Below are 17,149 nucleotides of genomic sequence, written 5' to 3' on the forward strand. Positions count from 1 at the left end.
GCATGCATATTTTTGAAATTAAAACTGTTTTTAGGGACTTTGTTTTTGGTAAACTGCATGTAAAGCAGAGGGCTCAGCATTCATCTCGCCTTCTGCCCTCTGATATTTTTATTTTCTTTAAACTCAGTAGAATATAAGGACTTGTTGTAGTCTCTAAATGTGTGCATTATATTTTTATGGTCAATGATTTTGTCTGTGTTGATAGTTGCTGAGATTGCATTGCGGACTTCCAACTTGTGGATTTGTTGAGTTAAGATCTTATTAGCCTTCTCTCTGTGTTCATAGTATTGATGTCTTGATTTAAAAATGAGTTGTTCTGTTTCGTTAGTTGTCAAGAGGATGAGCTCTGTATGCAGAGCCTGTCTTTTCCTATTATAAGAAAAGCGTTATATAAATGCAAAGAATTATTATTATTATAAAGTGCCTCATTTGGACACCTGGCATGTTCTTGATCTATTCTGGTAATTTCACCGATTCGCTCTGATACTTTCTTGGTAAAGAAACACATGAGGTAATCTGTCCTCTTAAGAAAGCCTTCAAGGTTTCCCAGAGTATTCCTGCGGAGACCTCTGAAGATGCATTTGTCTCTAAAAAAAATTGATTTGTTTGGATATAAATCCTGTACAGTTTTTGTCTGCTAATAAAAGTGGATTAAGATGGCATCTGTGAAATGAGTATGTGGGGCATAATGATTTTAGCTCCATGATCAAAGGGGCATGGTCGGAAATAACAATAGCGTTGTACGTACAAGATTTAATCGTAGGCAAGAAATTATTATCTCTCTATTATAAAAGAAAATATTAAGATTAGACGAGACTATTGCCATGAGATTTTTTCAAGTTGGTAGAGGGGGTCCTGCCGTCCTCTCAACCATTTCTGGTTAACGGCCCATGCTCATGCTTCTCTCCTCTCATTCGTGTGAATGCTTTTGTCAGGCACAGTTCCTGCTCTCTCAGCTTTTATAAATTTTTACGCTTTCCTCACTTTAAGTTCCCAATAAAAGACTTATTACGTCCAAATCTTATTGAAGAATTTCATCCCGAAGGTTTATCAATTGAAGAAATGAGTACACGGGTAATCCTAGCACCAAGAATCAAACAAAGTAAAGCTTTAATTAATTAATCGGTTACACGGCAAATTGGTTAAATGTGTATCATTAGACTATGCTGAAACAGTTAGTGGTGATGGTGCGGAAGATGAAAACATCAACTTACAATATCCCGTAAAATATCTACAACCGTTAACACCGTCTGGTCTTCCACCGGCTGAATTATTGTAGAAATAAGGATGTATCTTTTGTATGAAAATGTGCTATATAAATAAATGTTGTTGTTGTATCAATGTTATGGCATAATTTATGTATGAGTGATGGGTTATGCAATAGGACAAGATTAGTTGTATTTAAAATTGGTTGAACAATTCTAACATGTAAAATTTTAACAGGCAACAAGAAAGGTAATGTAGTTCATCTTCAGGGGATAACATTAGACACCAAAGGAGATCTTGATATGTGATTTGTATTAAAATGTTTATAGTTCCCCATTAGAATAGCTTTTGCTATGACAATTAAGAAATCACATGGACAAACATTCAAAAATGTTGGTTTATTTATTAGAGAGAAAGAAACGATATTCACTCACGGGCAGTTGTGTTGTCATGATGTAAGTCCAAACATGGAATCAAAAATCAATACTATACTGATGAAAAGTTAATTCCAAATATTATTTTTACTGAAGTTTAATAGTAAAAGTGTTAGTTTAAAAAGTATTTGCATGTTAATTTCAAAGCCAAACAGAACAAAAACATATAACATAACGAATACCTCTAACGCAACATGAAACATAATTTTCTTTCAATTTATTACGTTTTACTATTTTTTACAACGGTTAATTACTCGCTGTAATGTAAAATAGTTAGTTCTATTATGCATACAGTAGAACCTCAGGTCACAAACATCTCTGAACACTTAGAAATCGGGTTACGACCAAAAAGTTTGCCAAAAACTTTGGCTTGTTCGTCACCCGAGTATGTGGTTGTGAACAGATGCAAGTTTCCCTTCCGGTTCATACGCACCGATGATTTCTGCACGTGTTCAGTCTCTCCCTGTGCAATGAGCTAGTGAGAGAGAGAGAGAGAGAGAGAGAGAGAGAGAGAAAGCGAGCAAGAGAGAGAGAGAGAGAGAGAGAGAGTGTGAGAAAGCGAGCAAGGACAGAGAGAGAGTGCGAGAGAGAGAGAGAAAGGGAGAGAGAGTGCGAGAAGGCAGTTAATAAATGCACCGGGCTTGTTTTTAAAGAGACTGCAAGGTTAGTTTTCTCTGTTGTTCAATGTTTTCTCAGTGTTATTCAAAGTGTTTACATTTAGTTTACTATTACACATTCTATGGTATAATTACCTATTTTTGTGCTTAAAAATCTTTAAAAAATATATATTTACATACAGCTTATATGGTCCGGAACGGATTAATTGTATTTATATACAATCCCATGGGGCAAATTACTTCGGGTCACGACCAAATCAGGTTACAACCAGAGTTTTGGAACGATACGGTTGTGACCCAAGGTTCCACTGTATGTAACAATTCAAATGAAAATAACAATCTGTTTGAATTGTACATCCACTTCCCCATACGCAAGCAGCAGAGCTGCAAAGTGGCTAGAGCATAGTGCCCACCCGGAGGCTGCCAAGCTAATCGAACGGGGGTAGAGCCCCCTAGTCTACAAAAAAATAACCAATTTGTGTAGCAATGGTGCACTGGTGAGTAGAAGGACTATGCTCTTGAGTTTGGGTTTAGAAATCTCCAGGGGCCTGATAAGTTGTGATCAGTTACAAACTGTGTAATTGTCTTTGCAGTGATAGATGTCATCGCCCCTGTGGCAGGAGACCTATCTTGATCCAGATTTAAAGCACAACACAAAACACAATCCCCAGCCATGTATTTTCTAATTTCAGTTATCTTTGCCTAAGCCGCACTGACCAAAGGCCTCAACATACAACTTAGTTTTTCATGCGTTTAGCAATCGCAGACTTTATTTACATAATCTTGATGAGTTGGGGGCAGTCATGTGATAGCTAGTCGTGCAGGCTGAAATACCCAGCAACACCCATCTAACCAGTCTGTGATTCCCACTGACAAAACAAATGAACTGATAGGTATGGAGGTTTAAGATTCATTGTATGAAATAACAATTTAGTACAATCAGGGTGGAGATACACATTAGAGAGTCTAGAAAACTGAAATGAAAATGACAACTAGTGAGCGTGGAAATTCACAAATACACCAAAGAGTAGGAGAGAAGGAACCGAAGACCTACATAAGCATTCAGCAAGAACTGCAAAACAGTAAGAAGACAGCATCAATAGATCTGACTTGAGCAATCATGAGGTGATCTGTTCAATCGGAATTGATAATCTTAATTTCAAAAGCTAACATTTTAATCACTGTTTGTAAATAATCATTTAAGAAGTAATTAGTGACTACAAGAAAGAAACAACTTTCTTCTGTAAACTCTCTAGAAATGCTATCACTGATAAGAACCTTTTTTGGTTAAGTGCTGCTTTGGGGAATGTAATGTGTGGTAGGGGGGCTGGCTGGAGACGTTCATCCAAATACTTTCAACCAGTTTCATAAGGGCATGTAATGAGAAAAGAAAGGACAAGCAAACCCTTCACACTGAACAGATAGGTTGGTAGAATTTATGATTCCTTCTCTGTAGAGGTAACAAAGAAACTGTTTCTTTCTCTGCCAATACCCCATCTTGGAAAGATCATCTCACTCTCCTGGCAGCCACGTTCAGACAGGCTGGCTGTCTGGCCCTGCACGGATGATGAGCTAGCTAAGAAGAGAATTGATTGTAACTATCAAGTTTGTATTTTTTTTTGCGCTGCCTGAAACTACACGTCTAGGACGATCAGGCTGTATGGTTTGTCATGCCACTGTCTATTTGCTTTTATACATTGTTAGTAAAAGTGCAAGTAAACTTTTGCTTGAAATATTACCCTTGAATTAGGAAATGAAATAACCTAAAATAGAAGAATGCTTTCTTAAAAGTTTTACTTTCTTTTAATGTGTTTGTATTCCAGGCCTCGCTCACGTGAAAAACAATACTTTGGACAGGATTCTGCTGGTTGGGCCTCAATTGAAACTCTGCTTGCCCTGGATGGAAACACAAAGGAGCATCAAGAGAGCTTGGAAGAGTATTGCAGTGGTAAGCCTCGCAGGGAAGGATGGTGCACAATCAGGAATGTCGCTGTTGCATTATTGTTGTTTGTAAATAGAATATTTGGTTGAGATTTTTTTTTATTTCTAATGTTAAACAATCAAATAACATTTAATATTAATATGGTATTTGCATTGCCAGGGTTTTCTCACAGCTTTCCAAACCACTGGAGAGAAAATCATTCCATAGGCTGGTCCTTCCCAGTTTTCCGTTGTTAAACTGAGCTGAACCACCACTATTAAATATAGAGAGAAAAAACTCTTTGTAGTTCCCACTCACTGTCTTACTCCACACATATTGAACCAAATGTACCATAACCCTATACGACATGGTTCAAGTGAGTGAATTGTGCAAGTCTACAAGCATACCGGTGACATCATCCATCCCTCACAATCAGCAGCGCGTAGAGAAATTTACACTAACAGTTCTACTTTGGCTTAAATGTTCATTTCTAGTTGTTTGGTTGACTATTCAAACTAATTTTGCAAATGACCCAAATCTGACATGGGTGTGTGCAGATATCTATCCTGAATGTGCCTCGCATGTGCAAAATCAATAAACGCAAATTGCTAGAGAGATGCAAACTAATAGACTGCTACAAACACCAACAGCAGGCACACTGCTATGAATTTATCAGATAGTATGGCAAAGAAAAGGAAAAGAATAGGAAGACAAACAGCTGTTTCTTTGAGTGCTGTCATCACTGTGGTATCTGTAAATAGAAAGCTGTGGACATGAGGGTGGAGTCAGGGCGGGAAAGAGAAAGATGTTTTGGTGTAAAACAGGGGCTTGACAACTTCGGAATTTTTAGGGGGCTTTCGATTAATTAAGTCAGCTCCTCTCCGCAGGGGTTTCCTGTAGACAGCGCTAATGAGGTGTTCCATTTCCGTCAGAAAACACACTGCATTTAGGCTGTATTGGTCAGCAACAGGTCCATTTGGTGGTGTTGTGCTGGACTACAAGTATATTCCACATTCCAGATTAATTTTGTTGTCATTGCACTTAGTAAATTGAAAATGCAGCAATCCTAAAGGTGCATTCACATGTAATGGACATTATTAAATTATAATACATCCATCCATCATCCAACCCGCTATATCCTAACTACAGGGTCACGGGGGTCTGCTGGATTTAATCCCAGCCAACACAGGACGCAAGGCAGGAAACAAAATCCGGGTAGAGCGCCAGCCCACCACAGGGCGCACACACACCAGGGACAATTTAGAATCGCCAATGCACCTAACCTGCAGGTCTTTGGACTGTAGGAGGAAACCCACGCAGACCCGTGGAGAACATGCAAAAACTCCACACAGGGAGGAACCGGGAAGCGAACCCGGATCTCCTAACTGCGAGGCAGCACTGCGACTGTGCCGCCCCAAATTATAATACAGTACAATGTAATACAATACAATAGAATAGAATAACTAAATCTTGCACTTCGTGATAATTCACATATGAATTGAGTGCAATAATAGAAATAAATAATATAACTTTCAAAGAATCTAAACATGTACTTGAAGTGCAGAAGTAACTGTTGTTATATTAGTCATTGTCAATCGTTATAAGTGTTTAGTACCATTTATTTCTCATATGGGTCTGGAGCAGAAACTATTCTTAAATCTGTTTGTCTGCGATTGGATGAACCTGAACCGCCTGCCTACCAGAGGGCACCAGTCCAAACAGGCAATGTCATTGTGGGAAGGGTCTTTCATAGTGCTGGCTGCTCTGTAAAAGCAGTGACAACTGAATAGTTCCTCCAACCAGGGCAGTATACAGCCAATAACTTTCTGGGCAGAGTTTTTGACCCTCTGAAGGGCTCTCCTGTCTGTCAACAAGCTGCTTGCATACCACGTAGAAATGCAATATGACGGCACACTCTTAATGGAGCAGCGGTAACAGGACATCAGCAGCTTCTCTTTCAGGTTGTTTTTTTCTGAGAATCCTCAGGAAGTAGAGTCTCTGTTGTGCTTTCCTGCCACTGTGGTGATAAGGGGTTATGGACCAAGAGAGATCTTCTGCAACGTGTATATCCAGGAACTCTTTCCACACAAACTCCATTGATGTATATTGGGTCATGGTTTGTGTTGTGCATCCGGGAATCTATTAGAAGTTTTTTTGTTTTGGTAGAATTAAGGGCGGGGTTGCTCTCAATGCACCATGCAGTCAGTCTTTGGACCTCATCCCTATAGGCGGTCTCGTCTCCTCCAGAAAATGAGTCCAATCACAGTCGTATCATCAGTGAACTTAATGACAGTGTTGGTGGAATGAGAGGGTACACAGCACAACCAGGCTGTTATGAGTGAATGTTTCCACTCACGCGACATCCTGGAGGAAATAACAAGGATACTGGGTTCTCCATGGATTATTGTAGGCTTAGATAATCAACAAAGGCGGAAAAGATACAGGAAGCAAAAGCATATTCGTAAAGCTAAGGAAATATCCACATAAACCACCACTTCCCAGCATATTTCTCACCAACACCAGTTCCATCACAAACAAAATGGACAAATTACATCTACAGATCTCTGAGAACAAAGTCGTAAATGAATGTTGCATTTTACTTTTCACAGAGACGTAGCTAAATTCGCTTATACCGGACACAGCCATTAATCTAGTAGGACGTAAAGCATTCTGTTGGGATAGAAGTAAAAAATCTGGCAAAGCAAGTACTGTATATCAGGCTTTCTCAAGGGAACTATCTTCCAGAACATTTAGTTACAGTGTATATATTTAGAAAATTCCAATTCAAACATTCAAACGTAGCTCTCATTAATCGGAGCCCAATAAAATATTAACACAGTGCAACATCTGCAGATCAGAGATTTCACAGGCACTTTTCCACTGCTAAAGTCCTTCAGACTTAGTGTATGGCTGCCAAAGAGTCTCGGGTAGGGGAAAGTGGTGCAGATGGCATTGCCAGTAGCCCCAGGTGAGCAGTGTGTGGCAGAGATAATGGTGTGAATGTGCAGGTAGTGAACGAGGCAGACGAGAAATGCTGGCCAAGGAAGGAGTGTTGGCCAAATTGTGAACCAATAGTTCTTTCAAGAGCCACCAGCATTGTCCTGAGTGCATCTATTACCCCCATAAATTTAATTTAGGACACTGAAATAAACAGGCTAAACCAAAATGATAAAAAATTAATGAATTTGAAGTATAATGATCATCTTTAAAACGAATAACCATTATTCCTGTTTACTGAGCTCATGCCAGTATATGCAGAAAATGCAATATCAACATCCACTCAATGCATAATGTCAGAAAATTTTTCAAAATATAAGCTGACTATACAGAACCTTTTAGTGAGTCATGAATGAACATGATGAGTGTCATCAATAAAGTCACTGATGGCAGTAAACAACAGAGGATGATATTTGCTTTTTTATACAGAGTTTTAATAAGTTTTAATGTAAGCCTATTTGGAAGATGCTTAGTGTGACCATTGGAGAGTGTTGCAGACCCCCACAATCCCGATGCAACCACATCGTCTACAGTCTTGGGTTCTAAATTACCTTTTTATTAACAAAATTACCTTGTACAGGTTCCTTCCTTGGCAACAATTTTGTTCTTTTCCTTTCCGTTCTTTTCCTTCCCTCACTCCTCCAGGCAAGTTTTGCCCTCTTCCTCCCAATTCCAACTCTCCAATTATATAAAGTGGGTCATTTTATGCAGAACCTGGAAATACTTCCAATGTCAGGATTCTGCACAGAGGTAGCACTTCTGTGTCAGGCACAAGCCCCAAAAAGTAGGGACAGTAATTCACTCCAACCCCTGCTGTGGCAACTACGAAGCTCTCTAGGGCTACTCCATGGAACAACAGTTCCCAACATGCCATGTCAGTGTGTGTATGGGTACACCAGTCCATGAATGCTGCTACCCAGTGCACCAGGGGTGCATATAGTTTTGGAAAACTGTCTCCTGTCTCCCGGCCTGGCAAGGATCTTCTGTCGAACTCCTCTGGGATGCCAGTCCATCTATTTGTCCTTCCATGTTCCAGAGACAGGGAACACCTTGCCTCTGACCACCCAATAAGCTGGCCTCATGGCCAGGCAATGAAACAGAATCCATCCTGGCTGTCCACCACAATAGTAGCTGATCTCTCCTGTAGGACAGGGATGTAATTGGTGCCTCACGTAGATGAGGCCAGTCTATACTGGAAAAGAGCTGGTTGCAGAGTTACACCATGGGTGGATAAACAGGTAAGGCGTGGTTTCTAAACAGTTTTATGCTGGGGCACATATGTGCTCACATGGGCACAGGAGATTGCCACTGGCAATTGATGAATGTTAACCATTTCATTTTTTAAGTCAGTAGTACAACTGGATGAGTGTGTTTTGTAACAATGAAATAGATTGGAAGAGCAATTCTAAAGAGCAGAAATTCTCCCTCACATTAGATTTAGGATGAGATTGGGCTGATTTAATGGGAGGTGTGGACTTGTCTCATTTGGAGCCACCAGATTTAATCACATGTTACAGTACATAAAGACCATGGAAAATGTTAAAAAAGAAGAAGCAAATGGTAATGGAATTCTGATCAAAATTATCACTTGACTGGAACAGTAGTGCTTCCATGTCCTTCCTCTTAAGAGTAGGAAAACATTGACATGTCACTGACTGAGGATGATATGGGCAAAAGCAAACACAATTGCTTCAATAATTTACTGGAAGGACTGCAAAAAAAATTGAAGTGAGCTACAAAAGAAAAAAACAAAATGGCTCTCGTCTAATATCCCATCCCTGATAAAAGAACAAACTACCTTAAAAGATAGGAGGGAGGAAGTAAAATTCAAGAATACTCTGTTCTATATACAGCATATAAAAGCCAAATACCACTGATTCACTAATCACGAAATCTCCCAAACCATGAGGACTTAGAACTTGAAATTTAGAATGTAGGTTACGCTTGGTTCATAGGTTAGCTCACTAAGAAACAGTTTTAAAAATTTCGTGATCCAAGCGCGTTCTGTCTGTCCGCTTTTCACGAGAGAATTACTTAACGGATTTAGATCTACTGTAGTTGTTTTCTATAATTTGCTTGAACTTTCTGGTTTATTTTGCGACTTCTCTCATTGCACTAAGTACCGTAGTTCGCTTGTGGTACCGATGTATTTATGCAAATCCAACAGAGTGGCTGTGGGCCGAGAGCAGCGGGGCAGGGCCTTCCTCAATCACTCACCAGCCTCTGTTCGAGTTGGTCTACCTCTCGCCACCTTGCCTCCGCTTAGCTAACGATACTCGTTTGTTCAACAGACATTATCATCTACAGACTGTTAAGGAGTAACGTTTGACATTTTTGAGAGAGAGCTCCGTGTGTTTTAGAGGGTGCTGATTACCAGAGATATCACAGCCATGTGTTTTTCTCCCAACGCGGAGAACATTTTCCTGTCAGAGCTGAACACGATCAGATATAGTGCTAACGTCTATTGATTTTTAAAGTTTTTCCTGTTTCATTACTATGTGGGCGAAGCCACTGGGTACAGCTAGTGCTTAATAACTTTCTCTCCTTCCTGTTCTGGTAGTCTGTCTGATTTCCTGGGGTTAAGGATGTAAATGAAATGGGGAAGAAGTGAACTATAACAGCAGTCAACCCCGACAGTGTGATAACAGTAAGGGATTAAGGTCTATGTAATAAACAGTCCAAAGACATGCAGGTTAGGTGCATTGGCGATTCCTGCCCAATGTTTGTTTCCTGCCTTGCACCCTGTGTTGGCAGGGATTGGCTCCAGCAGACTCCCGTGACCCTGTAGTTAGGATATAACGGGTTGGGTAATGGATCAATGGATGGATTATAATTTAATAATGTCCATTACATGTGAATGTACCTTTAGGATTGCTGCGTTTTTGATTTACTAAGTGCAATGACAACAAAAGGAATCTGAAATGTGGAATATACTTGTAGTCCAGCACAACACCACCGAACGGCCCTGTTGTTGACCAATGCAGCCTAAATGCAGTGTGTTTTCTGACGGGTTGGATAATGGATGGATAACAAAGAATATAAAATGGAATAGCGTCACCCTAGGATTTTTGACAGTTTATGTTAATGATAAATTGGCATTGATGCCATCAAGGCTGAGGTTGTGCCACTCTGCAGGAATGGTAAACCAGCCACTAAGACTGGAGTTCATGTGCTTGTCAGGGTCCATGATAACAGCAGTCAAGTGTCTGCACATCCCATAGCATGAGAAATAGAAAATACAAATATGTGCACATATACAGTGTTTATACATCCATCCATCCATCCATTATCCAACCCGCTATATCATAACTACTGGGTCACGGGGGTCTACTGGAACCAATCCCAGCCAACACAGGGCGCAAGGCAGGAAACAAACCCTGGGCAGGTTTATACACACAATTTAAAATAAAATAGCACCTCCAATTAGAACCGGCCTGGCTGACTTACCTAAACTGATCACAAATTCCACATTTCCCTTGCGTTTGTGAGTGAGGATGTATGTGTGAATTTCATTTCATTCAGTTCATCTTTCTGTAGCGTCTTTCAATAAGTTCCCAGAAAAGAAACAGAATAGTAGAAGGCAGTAACAGTTCCTGACGGTCACACTGTGAAGGACTGGCACCCTGTATGGGGTTGTCTCCTGCCTTGTGCCAAGTGTTGTTTTGATCGACTTTGGCTCCTGACAACCCTCAATCGAGGATTTGAGAATATTAAGAGATGCCATTTGACCAACCTGCTTTATGTGTGGCGCTGTATTCAAATTAGCTTTTAAAACTGATAAAGGTGTGTAGACTTTCTAAGAATTCACAGTATGGGCTTCAACGGAGGAGACATTTTGAGAATAAAGAGTCACTCACGTGAGACGCAGAGCTGAACATTTATAGAGATGGTTGTGTGGAGGTGGAGCAGGACACGTGTCAAGACCGTTAGGCCGGACTGCCAAATGTAGATGCGTGACAGAAGTACTGAGCCTAATAAACTGCTCTCTGTCACAAAAGCATGAGAACAATATGAATAAATTACACCTGATTCAGTGGCAGTAGACTCCCACTTCTTATGACCCTTTATTGAAGTGTGTTCAGAAAACTGAGGAATGGATGGATGGAAAGCAGTTTAGATTTTGTTAAATAAACTAATAAAATGAGAGAAACATTTGAAAATATTATAAAGCCTGTTGTAAATGCTGTACATATTATAAAAGATCTAATGATTTTTTAGCAAGTTAAATGTAACTCTTCTAGGAGCTAAAAGGATCCCTTTCTAATCCGGGGCATGCTTTGACTTTCCTTCCTCCCGTAGACTCCAGGTGCAAACTGATCACATGAGAACATTCCTGTCTAAAGCTAATTTTAGCCGAGTTTATTTTTGGTTTATATTTTCACAGATTTTCATTCTTTATTAACTCTGTCTAGGGGGATACCATCCAATAAAAATAGGAGACATTTTTAAACGGCAATACCAAGTGCTGCGGAAACTTGGCTGGGGTTACTTTTCCACTGTGTGGCTTTGCCAGGACCTGCAGTGAGTAGCTCTTCTTTTAATCCTGTCTTTTTATTTATTTGTTTGTTTGTTTGTTTGTTACCAAGACACGCTACAAAAATGTCTTAAGGAAACAATGACATAAGGAGTGCAAGTTACCTTAAAGAGCTACCATGTTAGTGACCTGTGGAGTGATCCTGATCTGCACCCGATTACTAAGCTGCTGTACTTATATCATTAAGGCTTTATTTTAAATAAATGTCTTTCATTCTTTTTCTTTCATTCTTTATGACTGACTGCTGTGCAGCTGAAGTTTTGTATTTGTGCACTTTGAAATGACAACATCCCACTCATCCCTCTGTGTGAATGAAACTGCCTATTCAACCTTTTCTATGCTCCACACCCCTAGTAAATATTTGATTTATGTTTGCATGCCCTACAAAAGTACCGTAATATCACATTTAAAGCTGAAGAAGTCAAATTCAACCACTTAAAGAACTGCAGGAGAACAAATTGAACTAAAAAAAAAAAATAAGGTTTTAACTGTGTATACAATGAAGCAATTTTGTAAATCTCAATAATCTTGTAAATGTGTGCTCTGTAAAGCTTAGACACTCAATTGACTATCTGGGTGTTGGGGTATCCCGCGAAGCATCAAGCGCCACAAGGAAATGTCACACGATCAAGGGGTTTGGAGGATTGGAGACCCCAGTGAAGCAACGGGTGCTGGCCCACCGCTATGCAATGAAGCACAGTCGATGAGCTTTGTCCCCTCATAACACCTGCACTGCAGTTCAAAAACTGATGGGGCACACGATTCAAATTGCTGCGCTGCTGTCAGGACCGTCAGCAGGAGTGATGAGCGGAGTGTAAGCTGTTGGGGTTGCATCTCATTCATTCCGGCTTAATAATAATAAAGAAGATCTTCCAGTGATATGTGGTCATCACCTAATTTAAGGATTAAGAGCAAAAATAGTCAAAGAAAAATATTAGTAACACATGAAATCATCTAGGGTGGCATGGTGGCACAGTGGTAGCGCTGCTGCCTTGCAGTTAGGAGGCCTGGGTTTGCTTCCAGCGTCCTCCTTGCATGGAGTTGGCATGTTCTCCCATGTCTGTGTGGGTTTCCTCCCACCAGGCCCAGACCTAGGAAATTCTGGGACCCAGGCAGCTGACAGAGTTCTGGGCCCCTTTCGTGTTTCAAATATGTGCGTATAAAAAAAACTCGAAAAAGGGCAGGCCCCTATCTAGCTTGGGCCCCTGACAAGTGTCATGGTTGGTCCCCCCCCTAGGTGCGGGCCTGCTCCCACAGTCCAAAGACATGCAGCTTAGGTGCATTGGTGATCAAATTGTCCCTAGTGTGTGCTTGGAGTGTGTGTGTGTGTGCCCTGTGGTGGGCTGGCGCCCTGCCCGGGGTTTGTTTCCTGCCTTGCACCCTGTGTTGGCAGGGATTAACTCCATCAGACCCCCGTGTCCCTGTAGATGGATATAGCGGGTTGGATAATGGATGGATGGATAATGCTTAATATTTATATTACACTTTTCTCATTACTCAAAGTGCCATCCACACTGGGAGAACCCAGGATGTAAACCCATGATCTCCTTAATGCGAGACAGTAGCGCTACCACTGCGCCATCCCGTTGTACCCCATTGGCAAAAATGTCAATCAAACTTCAAAATCTGTGACATTTCATGATCAGGGCCGGCACAGAAATCCGTCCAAATTCCTTTCTCTTAAAAAAGGTTATCCGCCTTTACAAATTCTCCCCTCGCATGACACTGATTGCACCATGATAAAGTCGGACAACGCACCTCATTCAATTCTGGCGAATCACGATGCAGCCTTCCTTTTTGTCGCACCCCCTGAAATGCCATCTTGTACCCTCCTGTGGCCGGGGGCTCCCCAGGTAGTGCTGTAGTGCCACTCACAAACTACAACATACTGAATGTAAAGAACACCACATCCGATATTGTGCAATGACTGCCACTTGAGACCACCTTAAACAAAGTCTGACCCTCACATATACACAGCAAAACACACTTGAAGTGTATGCAGCCCTTATAAAAACCTTAATGTTTTCATCTTTTGTTGTTACACACCGTGGATTTAATTTGCCTTTTTTGACTGTGATTATCAGAAAAAAAGACTCTTTAACGTCAAAGTAAAAACAGATCTGTGGAAAGTGATCCCGATTATAAATATAAAACACAAAACAATTGATCCCATAAGTATTCACCCTGTGCAGCTCAGTATTCAGTAGATGCACCTCTGGCAGCCATAACAGCCTTGAGTCTGTGTGCACAGGTCTCTGTCAGCTTGGCACATTAAAATGCTGCAATTTGTCTCCGTTCTACTTTGTAAAGCTGGCCCAGCTCTGTCAGACTGCAGGGGATGGTGACTGAAAAGGCCCTTTTATAAGTCCAGCCACAAACGGATTGAAATCTGGACTCTGACTCCAGGACGTTGACATTGTTGTTTTGAAGTCATTGCTGTGTGACTTTGGCTTGATGCCTGAGCTCATTGACTTGCTGGAAAACAAATCTTCTCTCAAGGCCCAGGTTTCTTGGAGATTGCATCAGGTTCCTTTCCAACATTTCCTTATATTTTGCAGAATTTCTTTCCCCCTCTGCTCCTCACAAGCCTCCCAGAATCTGCTGCAGAAACGCTTCTCCACAACATGTTTCCATCACCATGCTTCTTTGTGGGATGGTGTAGTTTTGATAATGTGCAGTGCTCAAACATGGCATTTATTCTGGTGGCCAAAAAGCTTGATTTTTAGCCTCATCAAACCATTGATCCTTTTTTCCAGCTGACTCAGGAGTCCCCTAACAAACTTCTGCAAACTCTAGTCGAGATGTCTTGTGCATTTTTGTAGCAGTAGCTTTCTTTACACCATCTTCCTTAAGGCATCCTCCCAACAGATATTGTCAGGACAGACTCTCCAATCTGTAGCTTGTAACTCCTTTAGAGTTATGAAACATCTCCTGGTGTCCTCCCTACTAGCCGCCTTCTTCTTGCATGATCAATCAGTTCTTGGGGAAACTAAAAACTGTTTTTTGAGAGATCCACAAATTGTATGTATATATATATATATATATATATATATATATATATATATAATAAATCTTAAATGTCACATTGACACAAGTATTCAAGTAAAGGCCCATTTCTCAGTTCTTAGCTGAAGCCCCTTTAGCAGCGATTCCAGCCTGGAGTGTTCTTGGCTTTGACGAGACAAGCTTTGCATGGCTAGATTTGAAGATTCTGCTCTGCAGATCCTCTTCTGTGCTGAGATGGTGGGCCAAGTGTTGCTTCTACTGTATAGGCTCTGGTCCCCTGCAACTCTAAGGACTGAGAATGTTACCTGGTGCCATGGGTTTCGGCACAAGAGGAGCACACTGTAGTGTTCTTTACAGAGTGGCACTCATAAGGTCATAAATAGATTTAAGTACATTTGCCACGGATTCATTTCAAAGTTAGAACAAACAACAGCAGTCTTTGGGATGCTACCATTAAGACCAAATCAGTCAAAGCCCATATCTTATGAGAGTATGGCAGGGGACACACTGCCTTATCTCTATACATACAAAATCCAACATTTGTCTGTCTGTCTGATTGTCTGTCTGTTTTTCACAAGAGAACTATGTAACGGATTTAGATCAGGTTTTTTTGCGACAAGGTTGGCTTGCAGTACCGATTTATTTGCGCGAATCTGAAAGAGACTTATCGGGCTGTGGGGCCCTTCTCACTCATGCACCAGCCTCGAGGCGTATCTTATATCCGCTTAGCTACCGAACGAGAGAACCACTTAATGAATTTAGATTGGGTTTTTATCTAGAAATCGCTTGAACATTCCGGTTGATTTTGAGACTTCTCTCATCGTGTTAAGTATCATAGTTCGCCTGCGATACCGATTTATTTGCGTGAATCTGAAAGAGACTCATCGGGCTGCGGGGAGAGGGGTGGGGCCCTTCTCACTCATATGCCAGCCTCGGAGTGTACCTTACATCCCCTTAACTAGCGAACGGATTCAGATCGGGTTTTTATCTTGAAATTGCTTGAACATTCCGGTTGATTTTGCGGCTTGTCTCATCGCACTAAGAATCATAGTTCACTTGTAGCAGCGATATATTCATGCTAATCTGCGATAGAGGCTGCTGACCGAAGGGAGAGGGAGTGTTGGTTAGTCGGTCTACTTCTTCGTTTTGGAGTGTAACATGCGCCTGCTTAGCTAGCGATACCTTTTTTTTATTGATTTTTAAAATTTGTTCCGTTTCACTACTATGCCGGTGATGGCTAGTACTCTATAAAATGGAAAAATGTTGTTTGCTTCATCATTGAATAAATGTTCAAGCTGAAGAGTAAATCCCTTGTGCACACAAACAGTAAGATTGCATAGTCAAGTGTTATGTTTCAGACACACTTATGTTAAAATCATTCAAACATGTCTACTTTCCCAATTTCTAGAAATAACACGTTTGTTGCTGTGAAAGTGTGCAAAAGTGGCACTGGATTTACTCAGGCTGCACAAGATGAGATCACACTCCTCAGATGTGTAAGTCACTCTTTTACTCCTCCTTTGTTATTTAATTAAAAAAAATAATTTAAATTTTATAACTGTTATTTTTAAGCATAAAAACGACCAACCAGCTTTGCACAGGAGTTCTGCAGATCAAAATCAAATGAGATTAAAGATTGGAGACCCTTATTGTCACATACATTGCGAGAGCCTAGTGGAATTCTAGTGCCATTGTTTTCAGGATGGGGGCATGGAAGTACAGTATCTATAGGCAATAAGAAATAAAGATGATGTATAAATAAATTAGAGTAGAAGAAGATCAATAATATGGCAAATAAGAGGAGCCAGTGTGGAACAGAGAGATTTTGTTAAGCCAAAGTGGCTGCACACGTCACATACAGTACAATTACACATAAACCAGCAGGTGGCTACAGTACACCATGCAGGGCACTGGGAGTTTGGGGACCTTATGGCCTCAGGGAGCAAGCAGAGGGAGCGTGTGCTGAGGAAGAAGGCAGAAATGAAAACCGTGGAAGAGCCGAGTGGCTGTCATCTGAGATGATGGATTCCACAGACATCTGTTGACGTACTGTAGATGACGTGAAGCGGTGGAAAATCAGCCCAAATAATTTTAGAAGCTGCACAGGCAGTCTTTTGGAGAAGTTTGTGATTTGGCAAGTCAGGTTACCAAAGCACACCATAATGTATCAGAAGTGTTTTGGTTCCCACCCCTTATCGCTTTACTTTCCTCAGTAAACGGAGCCTCTGCTGCACCTTTCTTGAGGATGCAGGTTGTGTTGACAGACCACGAAAGGCAGTCGGTGATCTAGACACCCAGAAACCTGAGGCTGCTAACTGACAGGACAGGGGGGCTGTTGGTGTGCAGTGGAGTGTGATTGCCTTTGTTCGTTCGGAAGTTAATAATGAGGGAGAGGTTGTTGTTATGGCACCACACTGTCAGGTCCTTTAGCAAA

At 41.0% G+C, this 17,149-nt stretch overlaps 1 protein-coding gene and 1 long non-coding RNA gene across 4 annotated transcripts in view; one reads left to right on the forward strand and one right to left on the reverse strand.

Annotated features, from left to right (window-relative positions):
* Positions 1–17,149, reverse strand: part of LOC120540377 — a 196,207-nt gene that overhangs the window by 135,909 nt on the left and 43,149 nt on the right. The gene's annotated exons all lie outside the window — the stretch shown is intronic.
* The window catches only part of si:ch211-220i18.4 (SRSF protein kinase 2), a 92,841-nt gene that overhangs the window by 5,486 nt on the left and 70,206 nt on the right, over positions 1–17,149 (forward strand). For all 3 annotated transcript variants that reach the window (XR_005635799.1, XM_039771085.1, XM_039771084.1), the window contains exons 2-4: positions 4,081–4,205; positions 11,588–11,696; positions 16,124–16,211. Coding sequence is in view for 2 of the 3 variants with exons in the window: in XM_039771085.1 (XP_039627019.1) it covers positions 4,081–4,205; positions 11,588–11,696; positions 16,124–16,211 (322 nt within the window). In the remaining variant the exon portion in view is untranslated. The remainder of the gene's footprint in view (positions 1–4,080; positions 4,206–11,587; positions 11,697–16,123; positions 16,212–17,149) is intronic.

Source organism: Polypterus senegalus, chromosome 12 (assembly GCF_016835505.1).
Source record: "Polypterus senegalus isolate Bchr_013 chromosome 12, ASM1683550v1, whole genome shotgun sequence".
NCBI lineage: Eukaryota > Metazoa > Chordata > Cladistia > Polypteriformes > Polypteridae > Polypterus > Polypterus senegalus.